This window comes from Stegostoma tigrinum, chromosome 15 (genome assembly GCF_030684315.1).
Source record: "Stegostoma tigrinum isolate sSteTig4 chromosome 15, sSteTig4.hap1, whole genome shotgun sequence".
In the NCBI taxonomy this organism is placed as follows: domain Eukaryota; kingdom Metazoa; phylum Chordata; class Chondrichthyes; order Orectolobiformes; family Stegostomatidae; genus Stegostoma; species Stegostoma tigrinum.
In genome coordinates, this window is record NC_081368.1 from 23,822,877 (window position 1) to 23,845,880 (window position 23,004).

Here is a 23,004-nt window from a genome sequence, read left to right on the forward strand (position 1 = left end):
TCCAGCTCTACACTTGGTTATCTCGGATTTTCCAGCGTCTGCAGTTTCCATTATCTCAGGATACAACACACAGCCATGTTTATACTTGGGCCACAATTGGATGCCCAGTCACAAGCTACCCAATTATTTCCAACTCAACGATAGACAGGACATCTGTAGACTTTGGTAGAAATACAAAACAAAACTTTTAACAGAAGTTACCATTTAAGGTGGCTTTAAAGAAATAGCCTACTTCTAGTTTTTTTTTGCTAAGGCTCATTGCCAATTTTTAAAAATTCAGCCACTTGACTAGGCGCTGCTTGCAGACCAATGCCAAGTTACACTCAAAAACAGTGTAGTCCGTGTCATTGAATATCCTTCTAGGGAGAAAAATAGGACTTGAAAAATTGGTAGTAATAAGATTAAACCTCCTTCTTTACTAGCCCCTTCCAAAGTGATTTTTTTTGTGGGGGGGGGGGGGAACGCAATAGCCTAGTGGTATTACTAGACTATTAGACAAAATCTCATCTAATGTCCTGGGGACCTGGGTTCAAATCCTGCTACAGCAGATAGAAGAATTTGAATTCCTTTTTTTAAAAAAATCTGGAGTTAAAGAATCTACTGATGACCCTGAAACCCATTGCCTACTGTCAATAAAACCCATCTTCTTCACTAATGCCCTTTGGGGAAGGAAGTCTGCAATCCTCACCCAGTCCGACCTACATGTGAGTCCAGACCCACGGCAATGTTTGACTTTCTATTCCCCTCAAAATGGCATAGCAAGCCAGTTGTGCCAACTGCTACAAAGTCTCAAAACAAAAAACCAGCTGGATCGCACAGCATCAACCCAAGCACTGGAAACGAAAATGGCAGAGACAGCCCTGTCAATACCACGAAGTCTTCCTTGCTAATATCTGGAGACTCATCCCAAAACTGGGAGAGGTATCTCTCAGACTAGTGAAGCAACAACCTGACAGTCATACTCACAGTACTATATCTTACAGACAACATCCCGGACCCCACCATTACTATCCCTGGATACGTCCTGTCCCATCAGCAGGGCAAACTCCGCAGAGGTGGCAGAACAGTGGCATACAGTCAAGAGAGTCATCCTAGGAGTCCTCGATATTGACTCCAGACCCCAATGTGTCTCGTGGCTCCAGGTGAAAAACAAAGAAACTGCTTATTACCATATACCGTCTTCCCTCAGCTGATGAATCGGTACTTCACCATATTGAATTACACTTGCAGGAAGCACTAAAATGGCAAGGGTACAAAACATACTCTGGGTGAAAGATTTCAACATCCACCACAAACAGTGGCACAGCAGCAGCATTGTTGATCAAGCTGGTCAGGCCCTAAAGGACATAGCTGTTAAACTGGATCTGTAGCGGGTGGATGAGGGAACCAACAGGAAGGAAAAACAAACATGTCTCATCGTTTCCAATCTGCCTTCATTGGTCAGCACATTTGAGTACAGGAGTTGGGACATCACATTGCAGTTGTACAGGACATTAGTGAGGCCACTTTTAGAATGCTAAGTATAATTCTGGTTGCCCCTCTATAGGAAGGATATTATTAAACTGGAGAGGATTCAAAAAAGATTCACAACGATGTTGCCAAGGCTGGATGGTTTGAGTTATAGAGAAAGGCTGAGGCATTTTTCCTTAGAGCAATGGATGCTGAGGGGTGGCCTTATGGAGGTTTATGGAAGTAGAGGAGAATAACCAAGGTCTTTTTCATAGGGCTGGGGAGTCCAAAACTAGAAGGCATATAGTTTTAGGGTGATAGGGGAAAAGATTTAAAAAGCACCTGAGCGGTAACATTTTCCTCCACACAGAGGGTGGCATGTGTATGCAACAAGCTGTCAGAGGAAGTGACAGAGGTGGGTACAATTACAACACTTCAAAAGGCATCTGAATGGGTACATGAACAGGAAGGGTTTATTTGCCAGCTGCAGATGCATCTATCCATGATGGTAGCAATGTGAGTGATCACCGCACAGTCCTTATGGAGATGAAGCCCTGCCTTCACAGTTTGGGTTCCACCAGGGACGCTCAGTTCCCGATCTCATTAAAGCCTTTGTTCAAACACGGACAAAGGAGCTGAATTCCGGAAGTGAGGTGAGAGTGATAGCTGCATTCGGCCAAGTGTGGCATCAAGGAGCCCTGGCAAAACTGGCAATGAGTATCGGGGTAATTCTTTGGTGGTCGGAGTCATACTTGGCACCTATGAACATGATTGTGGTTGTTGGAGGTCAGTCACCTCAGGTCCACAATATCTCTGCAGGAGATCCTTATGGTAGTGCCCTAGGCCCAACCATCTTCAGGTGCTTCAATGACCTTCCCTCTATCATTAGGTCAGAAGTGGGGATGTTCACCCATGATTGCACAATGTTCAGCACCATTCACGACTCCTCTGATACTGAAGCAGTCCACATTCAAATGCAACAAGATCTGTGCAATACCCAGATTTGGACTGACAAGTGGCAAGTAATATGCATGCCACACATGCCAGGCTATGCCCATCACCAATAAAAGACAATCTAACTGCCACCCCTTAACATTCAATGATGTTGCCATCACTGAATCAACTAGAAACTGAACTGGACTCACCACAATAACAGTGGTTACTAGAGCAAGTGAGGGGCTAGGAATACTGTGGCAAGTAACACACCTGACTCCCCAAAGCCAGTCCACCATTTACAAGGCACAATTCAGCAGTGTGATGGAATACCACACATTTGCCTGGATGAGTACAGCCCCAACATTGGAGAATCTTGACACCATCCAGGACAAAGCAGCCAACTTGAATGGCACTATATCCACTCCCTCCACCACTAACGCTCAGTAGCAGCAGTATGTACTGTCCACAAGATGCACTGTAGAAATTCAAAGATCCTTAAGACAGCATTTTCCAAACCGACAACCACCTCCATTTTTAAGAATGACAACAGCAGGTACCTGGGAACACCACTACTTTTAAAGTTCCTCTCCAAGCCACTCACCATCCTTACTGTGAAATATAATCGCTGTTTCTCACTGTTGCTGACTTAAAGTCGTGGATTCCCCTCCCTAATGGCATTGTGGGTCAACCCTCAGCAGGTGGACTGCAGCGGTTCAAGAAAGCACCTCACCACTACCTTCTCAAGGGCAACTCGGGATGGGCATCAGTTGCTGGCCAGCCAGTGACACCCACATCCCACAAAATGAATATGAAAAATTCAGTGCATACCTAGGCCCTCGGAATGAAAACAATTACTTTGGGATTTGCTGAATATTTACAGTAATTATTTACACTTGTTAATTGGATAGTAAGGGCATCTTATAAATCAATATAAATCCTGTTCTGACAATTAGTTTACCTCAGATTGACCAAATAATTTTCTATTATCGTATTTAATGCATTAAAAGTATTAATTATGCCATTTCCCTTTCTTTACAATCCTAGACAGCAACACTTAACCACATGTGTAAAAAGGAACAGACACCAGTTGATGATCTGTGGTCAGCTGACATATTTTAAGATTAAGCTAGATCACCAGTTATTGTGAAGAATGCCTTGTGTTAGAAATGTTAATACTACTGATTTGAGGGAAGTAATGCTCATTAAGTAACTGATCAGCAGAGATTAAAAATATGCACAAACCCAACAGTCAGTGAGCCACACAGGCTCCTTTGGGTTTTGGACTCAAGATCTTAAGGTGAACCATTGACAAATCCTTGGAAGCTTTGCTGGCACTTTGTTACTAAGTGTACCAGCAAGCAATGAGCTGGCTCAGCTCCTAGTAATTTGAGGAAAACTGTCAATTATTTTCCACCCCTAAGCAGAAAAAAAGTTTAGATCAATCGAAATAGATAGTGATTGCTTCTAAAAAATAAAATTAATGTTATACAAATTTTAAAAAGAAATGGCTCAAAGTAGACTAAGTATGTTACAATTTCTACGAAATGACTAGCAACTTAGGACTGTACCTTACCATATACAAGTGGACTGTGTGGAACAAAGTCAGCACATCACATACTGAAAACATGTTAAGAAACTTCATTAAAAACTCAAGTTTCTTCATCTTTACCAAGTATTGTGTTTGCTCAAAATGCAGCAGTGACGTGTGCTGCTGGACTATAAACTAGGATAATTTAATTAAATTTGCATTATCTTATGCATTATCTAGATGACCTATTGAACTAGTTACCCATTTAATGGTCAAATTTTAAACAAATGTACCAATGTGTAAACTTTTGAGATCTGCTGGCAAACAAGTGACAATAATACAAGTGCTAAAATATAAGAAAATAAAGCCTCAACTCAACTCACCTGGTAAGAGTGTACTCCCTGAGTCCCGAATGTAGGTTCATGGCAGAAAATGTACCTATGCACCCTCGCAACCGTTTATCACGGCCAATCTTCCACGTCACAAATAATGGGCTGAAAAATAAATAGAGTACATAAGCAATGCTAATAAGATTTATTTTTACACATTTCATATCAAATTAAAATGAATGTTGTCTGCTAAGCTTCCAAAATTTTTTTCTAAACTTTCCTCTTTTTGATAAACTCTTAGTTGAATTTTTACAATTCACTTTTAAATTTCAAATCCGCATTACAAGTATTGTTCATACTGAATACTTATACTTCTGTCACTATGTTCCAAAAAAACGGAGAAGGTGACAGCAACAGCCATAATTTATGGTTAGTGGTTTAAAATAACGACCTTAATATTTAACACTTCAATTCAAAGCTTCATTAAAATTCGGAAGAAACTCAGGATATCTGCAAGTGCTTCACTTAAAGTAGCTTAACACATACCAGTTTATGCTGGGCAATATGCAAGTCGCAAAAAAAATAGCCAACCTTCAATTCAGAAACTGAACTACAGATACAAAAAAGGCAAACGGGAAACTTGTGCCAGCCAATAAATCTGGCCATAATTGGTATGATCACATTCAAAGAATTCATGAATGCAGTCACATCCCAAAGTGGAATCAATGTTATTTAAGCAAACTGTGGTGCAAGATATGTATCTAAAAAGATCTCTTTATATCATTTATTTTGGATTTTAGATATTTGAATTTTGAATTAATGACATATTGGTTTTCTATATGTGTAAGTAAGGAGATGGTTCACTTATAGGTACCTTTGTAGCCATGGCATTTTTCAAATTAACGGTCAGAGTGTGTGTTAGGGGAGGCCGGGGGAAATTTGTTCACGTTAGATGAGTTTACAAGCTAACAAAGCAAATGCTGAAGTACATTAGGCTTTCAGACAGGAGATTCTGGAATTGATCTCTTTGGGCTTGGTTCAATAGCTTCAGTAAGGAGGTTAGACTCTTGGTGGGGAGGCATAAAAACAACTGTTAAATTAAGCCTGATACACCCTGTATGTGAAACTGAATGGAATTCATTTTGATGAGAGCTATGAAGGCAACTTATTGTTGTTATTAATGAGATTGTACTTTACCAAGCATTTCAAAATTGGTCTGTTTGTCCGCCACTTCAATATGCCACCTTGTTCCCTGGCTAACATCCATTGTGGGCTTGCTGCAGTGCTCCAGTGAAGCTCAGAGCAAGCTGAAAGCACAGCATCTCATTTTCTGCTTAGGGACCGTGCAAACTTCAGGACTCAATATCCAGTTCAATAATTTTAGGGCCCCGAGCACCTTCGTGTCCTTCCCTCAAGCTCCACACGTCAGGCATCACATGGGCTGATACCATTACCGTGCCCATTAGTAGCTACTGATTCTCTCACACTGGCCATTATCCATTCTTTTGTTTAGCTATTCTTTTGCTGTGGGCTTCATCTCCACTTATTGTTTACTCCTCCCACCTCCCTCCTCCCTATCTTCAACATAGAAAACACTTATCACAATCAATTCTGGAGGAGGGTCACTGGGCCTAAAATGGTATCTCTGCTTTCTTGCCACTGATGCTGCCAGACCTACTGAGTTTCTCCAGCAAGTTCCATTTTTGTTTCAGATTTCCAGCATCTGCAATTTTTTTTTAAAAAACCTATATGTTCTGAACAGTTTGTTCATTCTACTCATCTCCATTCCTTTTGAATAATAAACTTTCATTAAAGAAACCAATCTGCAGCTTGATGTGTGTGTTTTAATGAAAGACCACATTGTCGAAACCAAAAAAACCACAATGATTTATCAAACTAGTTTAAGTCTGGAATCTGACTTACTCTGTCCTGAGAGATCATAACAGAAATAAAGATTTAACTATTTTCTACAATTGACAATGTGGGCTGAATGGCTCAGACTAGTTCTTGTTTTTGATTGGACAAAACCAAAGATCTGTAAAATATAATTATCCATTTATGTATTAATTTTACACAGTGTCATTCATAGTGAAGTATGCAATTAAGTGAAGGTATGATGAGTTGTTGGTACAATTCTATACAGCACTAATAACTCTTAAGCAAAACAATGTTTATATTAAAGTTTAACAATGCTGACTGATCAGATTCAGTAAATGCTGATCAAAACAGTCCATGATATGAGTTATTTTCTCAGATTCCTGAAAGAGACAGTTGCTGGTATGACATTAAAATATAAAAAATTACTGGGTGCAATCTTCTAAAGGAGGATAACTGGCAAACAGCAGTTCAAAAGTCAAGCTTACTGGAAACTGAAGTTTCATAACTTTCAGCAAACAATTTCCACTCATTCATGGGATTAGTGTAAATGGCAACATCAGCATTTGTTCCCCCAATCCCAAATGCCTTTGGAGAAGACACAAGTGGGCCACCACCTTGAATTATTACAATCTATGTGATGCCTCGACACGCACAGTATTGTTAGGGAGGCAGTTACAGGACTATGACACAGCAAAGAAACAATAATGTAGTTCCACGTCAAACACAGGATGGTATATAGCTTGTGGCACAGGATTCTCAAATATCAACTGACTAAATAAAAACAAATAGCTATCAAAACAAATTTTGTACTTGAAAACACTGCTACATAATTTGCCAAAGATTGTTGGTTATGTTTGATGAAAATCCCTGCTCTTAAAAGAGAAGGAATATGAAATTAGATCAGTTGCTGGACACATTTCTCAAAATCTCTACAGTGGCTGACTCCACTGAAGAGAAGTGAAAGCGAAAGTTATCTTCATTCCAGAGGTCCACAAGTTGATCTCATAGAAACATCTGGTGGCATGGTTAAACCAGAGGGTCACCACACCTCAGTTAATGGGCAAAGTTGAGGTGCTGTCATCTTTATGGTAACCTCAGCCAGTAAAATTGAACTTACACTGTTGCAGTCATTCCGCATTGCAAAACAACCTACTTAACTGCAAAATGATTGAGGTCAGGACTATTGACTGTTACCCATAAGACAGTTGCAAACTATAACCCAATGACATGAACAATTTTATTACGAAAAGCTCCCCAAAGAAGAAACCATAAATTCCAATAGTAATTTTAATACAAGACCTTTGGTAAAGAAGGATTCTATCTATTCACCTAACTCCATTAAAAAGGAGTGAAAACACAAGCGAAAGCATGATAACGAGAAAGAAAGAAAAAGTAGTAGGATTGAGAGGCAGTAAAAGTCAAGAGAACATTCAAGATCTTTAAACCCAAATCTTTGAAGCTTTATACCATTTGTAGTTATTGGTTATTTTGGTCTCTAGTGGGAAGTCTAAAAAGCTTTGGCTCACAACAGATCAATCACTTAACATGGAGTATGATAACCATAGGCCTAAATGGAGACCAAATCTCTAGCTGTGATAATGGGAACTACAGATGCTGGAGAATCCAAGATAACAAAGTGTGAAGCTGGATGAACTCAGCAGGCCAAGCAGCATCTCAGAGCACAAAAGCTGACGTTTCGGGCGTACACCCTTCATTTGATGAAGGGTCTACGCCCAAAACGTCAGCTTTTGTGCTCCTGAGATGCTGCTTGGCCTGCTGAGTTCATCCAGCTTCACACTTTGTTACCAAATCTCTAGCTATCAGCTTTTAAAAGAGAATTTTTTTTTTTTTTAAATCAACAGAGAAAGTACTAGGCATTATTTCAGGTAAAGAAGCCTCAAAATTACCCAGTAGTGAGGTGTCCAATTCCCCTGCAGGAAGACTTCTTAGTGATCAACAGTCGATATAACCAGGCTACAAAAAAGTATGAATTAAAAATGGAACCAACTGACATTGAACTAACTTCTGTACAGAACAAAAACCATCCCATTCCTTAGATGACATGTCCACCCTGGGCCTCCTGCAGTGCCACAACGATGCTACCCGAAGGTTGCAGGAACAGCAACTCATATTTCCCTTGGGAACCCAATGGTATCAATGTGGATTTCACAAGCTTCAAAATCTCCCCTCCCACCACTGCATCCCAAAACCCAGCCCATCTTGTCCCTGCCTTCCTAACCTGTTCTTCCTCTCACCTGTCCCCTCCTCCCACCTCAAGCCGCACCTCCATTCCCTACCTTCATCCAGCCCCCTTGACCTGTCTGTCCCCGCCCTGGGACTGACCTTTCCACTCCCTACCTATACTCACCTCTACCGGCTCCATCCCTGCCCCTATAACTTGTCTGTCTCCTCTCCACCCATCATCTTCTCTATCCATCTTTGATCCGCCCCCCCCCCTACTATTTTTTTGAGAACCCTCTCCCCATCCCCCTTTTCTGGTGAAGGGTCTCGGCCTAATACGTCAGCTTTTGTGCTCCTAAGATGCTGCTTGGCCTGCTGTGTTCATCCAGTTTCACACTTCGTTATCCCTGCACTGACATGCTGTTGGTCACAACTGAAATGCCCTACCATCTGGGGATCATATCCCCTATTCCCATCCCATTTGTGCAATTGTTAAGACGCCCTTTAAAAGTCACTGTAGTATATATTTCCACTACTTCCCCGGTAGCAAGTTCAGGGACCTATCACTATGTAAAAAGCTTGCCTTGTACATGATCTTTAAACGTTGATCCTTGCAACTTAAACCTATGTCCACAGTAACTGACTCTTTTACACAGGGAAAAAGTTCTGACTGTCCAGAACACAATCTTCACAATCTTGTTGACCTCTATTAGGTCCTCCCTCAACCTCTGCCATTCCAGTGAGAGCAACCTAATTTTCTCTAATCTCTCCTCATAGCTAATGCCCTCCATAGCAGGCAACATTCTAGTAAATCTTTTCTATACACTCTCCAAAACCACCACATCCTTTTGGTAGTATGATCAGAATTGAACACAATATTCCAAATGCTGCCTAACTAAGGTTCTATAAAGCTGCAACATTACCTGCCAATTTTTAGACTCAATGCCCCGACCAATAAAGGCAAGCATGCCATATGCGTTGTCGACTACTTTCTCCACCTGTATTGCCACTTTCAGTGACCTGCGTACCTGTACACCTGATCCCTCTGCCTATCAGTGCTCTTAAGGGTTCAGCCATTTACCGTACATTTTCCTTCTGGATCGGACTTTCTGAAAAGCATCACTTCACAGTTTTCTCGATTAAATGCCATCTGCCATCTCTCTGCCCAAGTAACCAACCAATCTATATCCTGCAGTATTATTTGACAGTCCTTGCTGCTATCACAATTCCATCAATGTGGGCAGCACGGTGGCTCAGTGGTTAGCACTGCGGCCTCACAGTGCCAGGGACCCAGGTTCGATTCCAGCCTTAGGTAACTGTCTGTGCAGAGTTTGCACACATTCTCCCTGTGTCTGCGTGGGTTTCCTCCAGGTGCTCCGGTTTCCTCCCACAGTCCAAAGATGTGCAGGCTAGATGGATCGGCCATGTTAAATTGCCCGTAGTGTTCAGGGGGTGTGTGGGTTATAGGGGGATGGGTCTAGGTGGGATGCTCCAAGGGGCAGTGTGGGCTTGTTGGGCCGAAGGGCCTGTTTCCACATTGTAGGGAATCTAATCTAATCCAACGTGTGTCATCGGCAAAAAAAAACTTATTAATCAGACCAATCACATTCTCCTCCCAATCATTTATATATATTACACATAAAAAAGGTCCCAACACTGATTCCTGAGGAACGCCTCAAGTCACATAGCTCCATTCAGAAATCCAGCCTTCCACTGCTACCCTCTTTCGTATGACCGAGAAGCTATTTATCTATCTTGCAAGCTCACCTCTGACCCTGTGCGACTTTACCTTCTGTATCAGCCTGCCATGAGGGACCTTGTCAAAGGCCTTACTGAAGTCCATGTAGACAACATCCACTGCCCTACCCTCAAACATCTTTGTTACTTCCTCAAAAAACTCAACCAAGTTAGAGAGACGTGACCAACCCTTCACAAAACCATGTGTTATCTCTCACTAACATGCCACTTGGAAATAAGTGGGGAGTAAATCCCGTCTCAAAGATTCCTCTCCAATAATATCCCTAACACTGACATCAGGCTCAGTGGCCTGTAATTAGATGGATTACCCTTGCCATTCTTCTTAAAAGGAAGAACTTTCTCCAATCCTGTGGGACTTCCCCTGTAGCTAGTGAGAATACAAAGATTTCTCTCAAGGCCCCAGCAATTTCCTCCCTTACCACTCTTCGTATTCTGGGGTATATCCCATCAGGCTTTGGGTCTTATGTACCTTCATGTTTTTCAAGACCCCCAATACCTCCTCCCTTTTGATCTCAATATGACCCAAACTATCTACACACCCTTCCCCAGGCCCATCATTCACCAAGTCCTCCTCTATGGTGAATACTAGTGCAAAGCACTCATTTAATACTTGGCCCATTTCCTCTGGCGCCACACAAATTCCCTTCCCTGTCCAAGTGAGCCAACCCTCTCGCTCTTTATACATGTATAAAAAAGCTTTGGGATTTTTGTTTAATCCTGTTGGCCAATGTCTTTTCATGACCCCTTTTAACCCTCCTGACGCCTTGCTTTAGTTTCTTTCTACTTTCCTTGTATTCTACCCTTGCTTTGTGTGTTCCCAGTCTTATAACCTTGATAAATGCTTCCTTTTTGTTTAGGCTCACACTATCTCTCATTATCCAAGGTTCCCTAAACTTTCCGTACTTATCCTTCATCCTTACAGGAACACAAATTCTGAATTCACAGCAACTTACAATTGAAAACATCCTACATACCAGATGTTTGAGGGCAAATCAACATCTGCCCCTAATCTACATTCTTCAGTTCCTGCCTAATATTGTTTAATTAGTCTTCCGCCAACTTCGCACCTCCACCTGACATCCACACCTATCTTTATCCATCAGTACCTTAAAGCTAACTGAATTGTGATCACTGTTCCCAAGCTGCTCCCCTACTGAGACATCAACCACTTAGACAGGCTCATTCCCTAATACTAGGTCCAATATGGCCCTTCCCTAGTTGAACTATCTACACAGTTTCAAAAAGCCCTCCTAAATGCTCCTTACAAACTCTGACCCCCAAGCATTAAGTCCCAGTCAATACATGGGAAGTTAAAAATCACCCACGACAACAACCTTATTACCTTTACATCCTGCCAAAATCTGCCTAAATATCTGATCTTCATCTCCCGCTGTCTGTTGGGAGGCCTGTAGTAAACACAAAATATTGTAATTGCATCTTTCCTGTTCCTGAGCTCTATCCATATCGACTCACCACATGACCCATCAGAGGCGTCCTCCCACAATACAACTGTGATATGCTCCTTAATAAGTAGTGCAACTCCCCTACCCCTTTTACATCCCATCTGAAACATCTGTACCCTGGAATGTTAAGCTGCTAATCCTGTCCTTCCCTTAACCAAGTCTCTTATAATAGCAACATAGTTCCAAGTACTAATCCAAGCTCTAAGCTCATCTACCTTTCCTATTACGCTTCTTACATTGAAATAGATGCACTTCAGTCAACCAGACCAATTTATAAATCAGCAACTACAACCTGCCTGCTTTTCCTGAGTCTTACTGGCCCTATTCTCTAGTTTTCTTTCAGTAAATTCATCTGTGTTTTGGCTCCCATTCCCCCGCCAAGCTAGTTCAGCTCCTCCCAAGTGACACCAGCAAACCTCTCAGCCAGAATATTTCTGCCCCTCCAGTTTAATTGCAACCCGTCCTTGTACAGGTCACCACTGGCTCGGAAGAGATCTCAATGTTTCAGATATCTAGAACGCTCCCACCTACATCATCTGTTTAGCCATGTGCTGTGCTGTACTAGCTTCCTATTTCTAGCCTCACTGGCATATGGTACAGGGAGTAATTCGAGATTACAACCTTGGAGGACCTGCTCTTTAACTCTCTACATAACTCTCTGAACTGTGTTACAGGACCTCGTCATTCACCCTATCTATATCAATAATATCAATATGTACCATGACCTCCAGTTGTTCATTCAGTTTTCAGAATGCTTTCTGCCTGTTCAGAGACATTTTGCACCCTAGCACCAGAGGCAACATACCATCCTGAGTCTCTTACTTCCACAGACATGCCTATCAGCACCCTTAACTACAAAGTCCCCTATAAAACTATTGCTCTAGACTCTTTGGCCTTGCTTTGCTGTGGTGCCACCAGTGTGGCTGCTGCTGCTATAATCCGCTGATAGGACATCGCCCCCAACAGTATCCAAAATGGTATACTTGCTACAGGCAGGAATGACCACGGGGGATTTCTGCACTGGCTGCCTACCCCTTCTAGCAGACACCCATCTACCTGCCTGCACCTTGGTGCCACCACATCCCTGAACTATGGTGCTTTCTGCCACCCTCATGCACCTAAGTGCATCCAATTGCCACTCCATTGGTCTCACTGATGTACAGGAGGCCACATCAGGAGCAGCAGATGCAGTAGGCCACTTCCTGGGTGATGTGTCTATCTGGGCCTCCTCCAGCGTCACAATGACGCCACCTGGAAACCGGAGGAGCAATACCTTATATTCCGGCTTTGGCACCTACAACCCAATGATCTCAATGTGGACTTTACCAGTTTCAAAATCTCCCCACCCATGGCATCATCCCATGACCAACCCTCCCTCCCATCCCCACCTCCCTGACCTGACACAACCTGTCCATCTTCTCTTCCACCTATCTGCCCCATCCATCGCACTGACCAGTCCCCACCACTGCCAACCTGTACTCACCTATCACCATCCGACATACCTTCCCCCGACCCACCACTCCTCTATTTCTGAGCTCCCTTCCCCGTCCCCCATTTCTGAAGGGTCCCGACCTGAAACATCAACTTTCCTGCTCTGCTGATGCGGGCCTACTGTGTTCTTCCAGCTCCACATTTATCTGATTCCAGCATCGGCAGTTCTTACTCTTATTTTATAAGGGGTCTACATTCTTACATTGTGTCGAATCACCAGCATCATATTTAAATTACAATTTCTACGTATACTTCTGCTTGGCTTGATTTTACACTTAGCCATTCTGACCGAGACACAGACTACTAAAACTCTGCCTAAAAACCCCAAGCCACATACTGCAATAATCAAACTAGCTATCCCCACCCCACAGTTCCACTACAAAAAAGGATCCGAACTGCACAGCAGAATATACTGTAAAAGAAACAAACACCTAAAAACTACAAAACATACATGTAAAAGAAATAATTTAATGGTACAAATTCCTGCACACCAGTTTCCTACTGGTTCTATTATGTCCCAGAGATGTCAATTTCACACAAGTGTTGAGTGCCAAGGAGATCCAGCTCCCACACCCAGAGTTGTAATTCTTGCCTTGTTCTTGTGGAAAACTCTCACGCCCAGTGAAGATGTAGAGGTGCTGGTGTCAGACTGGGGTGGACAAGGTTAAAATAAAAAGTTGACATCAGGTTATGGTTTATTTGGAGACACAAGTTTTCAGAGTCTCACTCCTTCTTCAGGTGTCACTTGGTGTACTGTGATTTTTTTTAAGAATCACAGAATCCCCACAGGTGTGGGGAAACAGGCCCTTCGGCCCAACAAGTCCACCCCCACCCTCAGAGTATCCCACCCAGACCCATCCCCCTACAACCCACCTACTCTACACATTTCTGAACACTACAGGCAATTTAGCATGGCCAATCCACCCAGCGTGCACATCTTTGGACTGTGGCAGGAAGCCAGAGCACCCATCCACACAGACACGGAGAATGTGCGAACTCCACACAGACAGGCACTAGAGGGTGGAATTGAACCTAGGTCCCTGGCGCTGAGACAGCAGTGCTAACCACTGAGCCACCGTGCCGCCAGCTGTTTTTTGATCATGCCCAGCGAACAGCAATCCATGTCACTTGCACATCAGCTGCTGAAAACAGCCAGGGAAGAGGCAGAGGTGGTGGTCTTAAAAAAAAACTGATCTATAAAAATAATCAAATTTTGTCTATCACAACTTTTAGGTGAGCAATTAAAAGGACACATCTGCTAGTGGGCAGAGTCTCGTACAAAGAAAGGCATGAGATTTGGACCACATGACACACCTATCAATGTTTCGTAGTGGGAGCAGTGGCGGTAACAAAGAGAAACAGAAGGTAAAAGGAGTCAAACAAAGTTACCCTGCCTGGTGAAATGGGATTGGCAACAGACTGGGAGAGAGGGAATAATGGTTATTGAGTTATTTTGTGAAATGCTGCATGCTCACATTATTACAGCTAGGTTTCAAGCAATACTGAAAACACAGAACTATGGATACTAGAAACCTGAAACAAAAACAGAAACTGAAGATAGGTCTTTATACTTAGTGTTAACCATTTGTCCCTCTAAACACTGCTAGACCTGAGCTGGTCCTGCAATTTCTCTCATCTTCAAGGAAGAGGTTGTTCTTGAATATTAATTAATCCTTCAGCTTTGGTATCTGTCTTTGACAAAGGACAAAACAGCACCGAATTATTGCTTTTCTTTTCAATGAGAAATTGAAATTACATCTTGTAAAATTACAGTTAGTAGTAAAACAGTTGCTGTAGGGAAGAAACCATATAGCCCAGGTCAAAAATAATATTATGGATTTATGGTTTTACGGCTCACACTAATAAGAACTTGAGAATGTTTTGAGGGAAAAAGGCTTTTATTCAAAGATACATGGTTTGAAATAGTTTAGTTTTATAACTCTGTCACAGGCCTAGTCTATGCCTATGCGTGCACATATACAATCACTCTTTTCTATCCACTGATCCATAAACTCACAGCCCCAGACCTGAGTCTTTTTCCCAAAGGGTCACACTGCCCTTTGCAATAGATAGGTGCTTTCCATTATTGCAATACTTTCTTCTGGCTGTTATTTGTAGGAGGTACATGCCCCTATCACCCGATGATAACATATACACCAAATGCTTGTTATGTAATAAAATTAGATTCCACAGCAGGTTTTGATCTTTAGATATTTTAGTCAGGACTTTCAAAATGATAGTTGATCATTGGGACGGGACACTGCATTCTCTGGGCAGATACATAAATAGCGAATTGGGACTGCCCTATCTTGGTACAGATCTCTGGAGTTGATGAAAGGCACAAGCTGTCACAAAGAGGATAATGTTAAAACTTGATTGACATGTGAAAAGAATTAATCAGAAGATAGCAAGATGTAATATCACAAAGATGACTATTACTTTTTATTAATGCAAAAACCAGGATCTGGGTATGTGTTTATTTAACCATTCCAAGACTGACCATTATGCATTGTTCGTGTGCTAATAAGCCAATTAGAATTCAAGGCCTTTGATCATGCAAAGTGATGGCAACAGCAGCAGTTAATAAGGTTTGGGTTTTAGTAGTTCAATGCATAAACGAGGATGATCAGAGACAGATCATCTTCAATCAACAGAATAAGGAGATCTGTACCTATCAACCAGCCAGTGTCACAATCTCACATCCAGATATGACTTCACTGTAAAATCATTGGTTTTATTAAATATTATTTCTTTTGTACTTATGATAAACAATAAATTCCATAAAATTGGTGAAAACACTTGTATCCAGAATGGCCTTGAAAGTAAATCAGGACTAGTAAATTTAAGTTGAAAGAACTGCATATGTTGTAAATCAGAAACAAAAACAAATTGCTGGAAAAGCTCAGCAGGTCTGGCAGCATCTGTGAAAAGAAATCAGTTAATATTTTGGGTCTGGTGACCTTTCCTCAGAATGGGTCACTAGACCCAAAACATGAACTCTGGTTTCTCTTCACAGATGCTGCCAGACCTGCTGAGCCTTTCCAGCAATTTGTTTTTGTTTCTCTTAAGTTTTAGATTGAGGGGGCTACATTTGGTTTAAGTGTGATTGATGCAAGCCTTACATCAAAGTCTATCCCCAAAGTCTTTTCATACTTTTCAAACAACTGTAATCATGTCACAAAGTTAGACTCTTGATTAGAAAAATCTATTTTCATTCCTTTTGTTTCTCCAGAATAAGTAGTTTTGACCTGTTCAAGTTTTTTGGTAAAATAATTACAAATTTTGTATTTAAAGTAGTACAGTACAATGATGATTTGATTGGCTCTGCAATTTAAACAAATTCTGAGCAAGGAGTTTTACTTGTGTCGAGAGAAGTTTAACCTTGCAAAAGGATGTAAGCCAGAGTGCAGCTTCAGATGGGAAGGTTGTACATGAAAGGCAGCAAATCAGTACACAAAGATATAAAGTTAAAAGAAACAAATGTCTAGAAAATAGACAAAAAAGGAACTATTGAGGTTAGGTGCACATACCAGAATGCAACAAGTCTGAGAACATAGAACATTACAGCACAGTACAGGCCCTTCGAACCTCGATGTTGTGCCGACCTGCCATACCAATCTGAAGCCCATCTAACCTACACTATTCCATGTACGTCTATATGCTTGTCCAATGACAACTTAAATGTACCTAGAGTTGGCGAATCTACTACCACTGCAGGCAGAGCGTTCCATTCCCTTACTACTCTGACATCTGTCCTATATCTTTCACCCCTCAATTTAAAGCTATGCCCCCTCATGCTTGCCGTCACCATCCCAGGAAAAAGGCTCTCCCTATCCACCCTATCTAACCCTCTGATTGTCTCAATTAAGTCACCTCTCAACCTTCTTCTCTCTAATGAAAACAGCCTCAAGTCCCTCAGCCTTTCCTCATAAGACCTTCCATCCATACCAGGCAACATCCTAGTAAATCTCCTCTGCACCCTTTCCAAAGCTTCCACATCCTTCTTATAATGCAGTGACCAGAACTGTACACAATACTCCAAGTGCGGCCGCATAACCTCTTGGTTCCGGAACTCGATCCCTCTATTAATAAAAGGTAAGTGAGATGAACTGAGGGCATGGTTGGACATTTAGAAGTGAGATATCATAGCTAGTACTGAAACATTACAGTACAGTAAAAAAAGAGAAATAATAGCTTAGCAGGAATTTCAGATAAATAGAAGGGGGAATAAAAAGGAGGGATTGTCACCATATTTGTAGAAAAAAGTCAAAAGCAGTGAAGACAGACACAAAACAAAGTGCTGGAGAATGTCAGCAGGTCTAGCATGCATCTGGGTGAACCATTAATAAGACACACTGCAGACATTCACTAAGGCTGCTTAGATAGCACATTCCAAACACACTACCACCCGAGGAGAACAAGGACAGCAGGTACCACCTGCAAGATCCCCTCTTAGCTACTGACCATCCTGACTTGGAAATAGATCACCGTTCCTTCACGGTTGCTGGGTCAAAAGATTTAACACACACACAGCTGTGGGGGTACCTATGTCCAACAGACTGTAGCAATTCACCTTCTCCTCAAAGGCAACAAGGGATCAGTATTAATGCTGACCCAGCCAGCGACACCCACATCCCATGAATTAATGAAAAAGCTAAACTAACAACTACAGCAGAGGCCATTCAGCCCATCAAGCCTGCACTGACCCTACAAAGAGCATCCCACCTAGGCCCACAATTAAACTGCAACCTATCCCCATAACTGTGCAGTAATCAACGTAGCTCACACATCCTTCACATTACGACACAATTTATCATAGCCAATCCACCTAAACTGCCCATCTTTGAACTGTGGTGGAAACCAGAGCAGCCAGCAGAAATCCACACAGACACAGGGAGGATATTCAAATTCTACACAGTCACCCAAGGTGGGCAAGAGCAAACTCCTAAGTTTAAGCTGGGGAAAAGATCATCTTTGCTGAACTAAAATGCAATTTCAGCAAAATAAATGCAAAATCAATAGAAGTCATTCAAGGGGGTGTCAAGATCGGCCTCTGGTCTAAAGGTGACAGACTCAAGGAGCAAAAGTTCAACACTCAACAGCAACAGAGTGTACCATCTGCAAGACACGGCAGAAATTCACCAAAGCTCCTTAGACTGGTCAGAGACGCAGTGGCATTCAGGAATTGTCACTGGACTAGTTGTCCAGAAACCAGTATTTGCTGTGGGAACATTGATTCAAATCTCACCAGTGACTAATAATAAAATAATGGTGACCACAAAGCCATCAATTGTAAAAAGCCCATCTAGTTCACTGAATATCCTCATCCAGGGCCAACTTTTGGTAGGATAGGGAAACAGATGTCATTCCTTATTGAAAGGCCGAGGTTAGAAGGGATCCACGAGGATCAGAACCTGATTGTGAACAATGTATGTTGCTTTGGTCTTTGGGAGTATAATATTTCCAAATTCGTAGATGATACAAAGGCAAGTTGGAATGTATGTAGTGATGAAGATGTAAAATAGCTTCAGGAGAACTTCAGCAGGCTTAGTGAGTGGGCAATAAGGAATATAGTGCGGAAAATGATTAATTATCCACCTTGGTAGAAATAATTGACACACAGTGTATTTCTAAACTGAAAGAAGATTTGAAAATGTTGATATACAAAAAAAAGGGACCTCTGTGTCCTAGTTAAATAATTCACTGAAGGCAAGATTACAAGTGCAGCAAGTTACCAAGAACGCTAATAAAACGTGACCGGGGCTCTTCAAAGTCATATCAGACTCAAACTTAAATTCTGTTACTCTTGCCATAGATGCTGCCAGATCTAGTAGAAACTGCCGATGCTGCAGAATCTGAGGTAACACGGTGCGAAGCTGGATAAACACAGCAGGCCAAGCAGCAAAGTTTGACATTTCGGGTCAGGATTCTTCTTCAGAAAATGAAGGGTCCCGACCCGAAACATCAAGCTCTCCTGCTCCCCTGATGCTGCTTGACCCGCTGTGTTCATCCAGCTTCACACCGTGTTATCTGCTGCCAGATCTGATGAGTTTCTCCAGCATTCTCAGTTTGTACGACTTCCAACATCTGCAGTATTTAGCTTTTTGTTGAAATCTGGCTTCAATTATATAGGAACTTGGTTAGACTGCATTTGAGTACTGTTCCCTGTTTTGGTCTCATCTCTGGAAAAAAATTTATTGCTACAGATGGAGTACCAGGAAGGTTCACCATACTTCCTGGGATGGCTGGAATGTCCAATGAAAGAGACTGAAGAGACTGGGCAAACTGGGTCTCTAGCCTAAGAATGGGGTGTGATTTCATTGAAACACACAATACTGAAAAAGGATAGATATATATTCAGGTAAGGCTTCCTTATTGGGAAAAAATTGAGAAGCAGAATGCACAATTTAAAATAAAGGGGAATGACCCTTCAGCCCTGAGAAGGAAACTTGTTCAGAGTTGTGAACCTTTGGAATTTTCTACCATGGTAGGCTGGAGAAGTTCTGTTTTAAGTATGTTTAAGAGCACTGATTGATAGTCTTGATTACAAGTATCATTTTTCCACCCCGCCTTTGTGGGATGTGGGCATCACTGGCTGGCCAGCATTTCTTGCCCATCCCTAGTCGTCCTTGAGAAGGTGGTAGGGAGCTGCCTTGAACCACTGCAGTCCCCCTGCTGTGGATTGACCCACAATGCTATTAGGGAGGGAATTCCTGGATTTTGACACAGCGACAGTGAAGGAACAGTAATATATTTCCAAGTCAGGATGGTGAATGGCTTGGAGACGGTAGTGTTTCCATTTGTCTGATGTCCTCGTCCTTCTAGGTGGAAGTGGTCATGGGTTTGGAAGGTGCTGTCTGAGGATCTTTGGTGAATTTCTGCAATGCATCGCGTAGATAGTACACACTGCTGCTACTGAGCATCGGTGGTGGAGGGAGCGGATGCTTGTGGGTATAATGCAAAGCTGGCTGCTTTATCCTGGATGGTGTCAAGATTCTTGAGTGTCGTTGGGGCTGTACTCATCCAGGCAAATGTGGGATATTCCATCACACCCCTGGCTTGTACCGTGTAGATGGTGGTCAGGCTTTGGAGTAGTCAGGAGGTGAATTACTGACCACAGTATTCCTAGCCTCTGGTCTGCTCTTTGTAGCCAGTGTTCACATGGTGAGTCCATTTGAGTTTATGGTGAATGATAAAACCCAGTATGTTGATAGTGGGGGGGAAACCAGTGCGGTAACATCCCAAGGGATGTTGTTTAGATTGTCTCTTATTGATAATGGTCATAGCCTGGCATTTGTGTGGAGCAAATGTCACTGCCACTTGTCAACCCAAGACTGGATATTGTACAGACCTAGATGCATTTGAACATGGACTGCTTCAGTATCTGAGAAGTTGCAAATGGTGCTGAACGTTGGTAAACATCCCCACTTCTGACCTTATGATAGAGGGAAGGTCATTAAAGCACCTGAAGATGGTTGGGCCAAGGACACTACCGTGAGGAACTCCTGCACACATGTCCTGAAGCTGAGATGATTGACCTCCCACAACCAGGACCATCTTCCTAGGTGTCAGGTACGACTCCAACCACAGGAGAGTTTGCCCCTTGATACCAGTTTTGCTAGGACTCCTTGATGCCACACTCAGTCAAATGCAGACTTGACAATAAAGGAGTGAGACTCTCACCTCACCTCTGGAATTCAGCTTTTTTGTCCATATTTGAACAAAGGCTGTAATTAGGTCAGGAGCTGAGTGACCCTGGTGGAACCCAAAGTGGGTGTCACTGAGCAGGTGCTGCTTGATAGCATTGTTGATGCCACTTTCCATCAGTTTTACTGAAGATTGAGAGTAGACAGATGGGGCAGTGATTGGCCAGGTTATAGCTGTCCTGCTTTGTGTGTACAGGACATACTTGGGCAATTTTCCACATTGTTGGGTAGATGGCAGTGTTGTAAGTGTACTGGAATAGCTTGGCTAGGGGTGCAGCAAGTTCTGGAGCCTTCAGTACTATTGCTGGAATGTTGTCAGGGCCCATAGCATTTCCAGAATCCAGTGTCTCCAACCTTTTCTTGATATCATGTGGAGCGAATTGAATTGGCTAAAGACTAGTATCTCTAATGCTGAGGACCACTGGAGAAGGCTGAGGTGCATTATCCACTTGGCACTTCTGGATGAAGATTGCAGCAAATACTCCAGCCTTATCTTTTGCATTGATGGGCTGGGCTCTTCCATCATTGAGAATCGAGATATTTGTGGAACCTCCTCCTCCAGTGAGTTGTTTAATTGTCCACCACCATTCACAACTGGATGGGACAGGACTGCAGAGTGTAGATCTGATCCACTGGTTGTGGGGTTGCTCAACTCTGTATCACTTGGTGCTTTTGCTGTTTGGTGTATAAGTAATCCCGTTTGGTGCTTTACCAGGTTGATACTTCATCTTCAGTTATGCCTGGTGCTGCTCCTAGCATAACTTCCTGCATCCTTCACTGAACCAGGGTTGAACTCTTAGCTTGAGGCTCATGGTTGAGTGAGGGAATATGCCAGGCCATAAAAGGTTACCAATTGCGTTCAGTACAATTTTGATGTCGATGGCCCACAGCGCCTCATGGATGCCCAGTCTTGAGTTGCTAGATCTGTGCAAAGTCTGTCCCATTTTAGCACAGTGACAGTGCCAAACAACATGACGGAAATTATTCTCAATGTGAAGACAAGATTTCATCTCCACAAAGACTGAGAGACAGTCACTGATACTGTCATAGACCGATGCAATGGCAGCTGGAAGATTGGTAAGAATGAGGTCAATTAAATTTTTCCCTCGTTGGTTCCATCACCATCTGTTGCAGACCTGGTCCAACAGCTACATCTTTTAGGACCCGTACTGCTGCCGAGACACTCTTGGAGAAGGATGTTAAAATCTTCCACCCAGAGTGCATTTTGTGCCCTTGCCATCCTCAGTGCTTCCTCTAAGTGTTGTTCAACATGCAGGAGTACCAATTCCTCAGCCGAGAGAGGCCGGTATGAAATAATCAGCAGGAGTTTTCCTTGCCCACGTTTATCCTGAAGCCACAAGACTTCACAGGGTCCAGAGTAAGTGTTGAGGGCTCCTAGAGTAACACCCTCCTGACTGTATATAACTATGCCAGCACCTCTCCTGGGTCTGCTGTGCTGGTGGGACAAGACATATCCAGGGATGGTGACAGGAGTGTCTGGACCATAGTCAGCAAGGTATGATTCTGTGAGTAAGACTAGGTTGGGCGGTTGCTTAATTAGTCTGAGACAGCTGTCTCAATTTTGGCACTAAACCCCAGATGTTAGTAAGGAGGATTTTGTAGGGTCGGCAGGGCTGTTTCTACCATTGTCTCTTCCAGTCCCTAGGTCGATGCCTGGTGATCCATCCGGTTTCAGTTCTTTGAGACTTTGTTGCAATTGGTACAATTGAGCGGCTTGGTTGGCCATTTTAGAGGGCAATCGCAGGGTTGGGGGGGGGGGGGGGGGGGGGGGCGCGGAGAGAAGAGCGCATGGCCCCTTTAAAAAGATGTATTTTTAAAGATTGGGGGATTAAAATACTGTTTGCAGGCAGAAGATGTACAGGAAGTTCTTGACATTGAAACATTGCATCAGAAGGCTATACCGTTAACAGGCAAAGCAACATTTTAGCAAGACAACAGGGTCTTTGAATTCAGTCAATTCACTTAAACAAGGCCCTAGATACCAAAACCCAATTAAACTTAAACCTGATGGTTTTGACAACCTAGAACCAATTCTCTTGTAAGAAATTGATAGGTCAAGGGTACAAAAGAAGTTACTTGAAAATCAAGGTGACAGCAAGCTGCCATCTGAAGAGAAATTCTCTGGTCCTCACAGAAATCACTAAGTTCTCAGCGTAAGCACCATCTAAATTAAAAAAAGCGGGGCAACTGCATTTTTAGCCAACACACAAATTCAACAGCGAAAGGCATAAATCAGAAATAAAGCAAAGTAACTCAGCAGAACC

General features: G+C 42.6%; 1 protein-coding gene across 1 annotated transcript in view; it reads right to left on the reverse strand.

Moving 5' to 3' along the window:
* The window catches only part of LOC125458806 (nuclear protein AMMECR1-like), a 188,198-nt gene that overhangs the window by 54,941 nt on the left and 110,253 nt on the right, over positions 1-23,004 (reverse strand). The window contains exon 5 of the mRNA XM_048544501.2: positions 4,297-4,407. Coding sequence (XP_048400458.1) covers positions 4,297-4,407 — 111 coding nt within the window. The remainder of the gene's footprint in view (positions 1-4,296; positions 4,408-23,004) is intronic.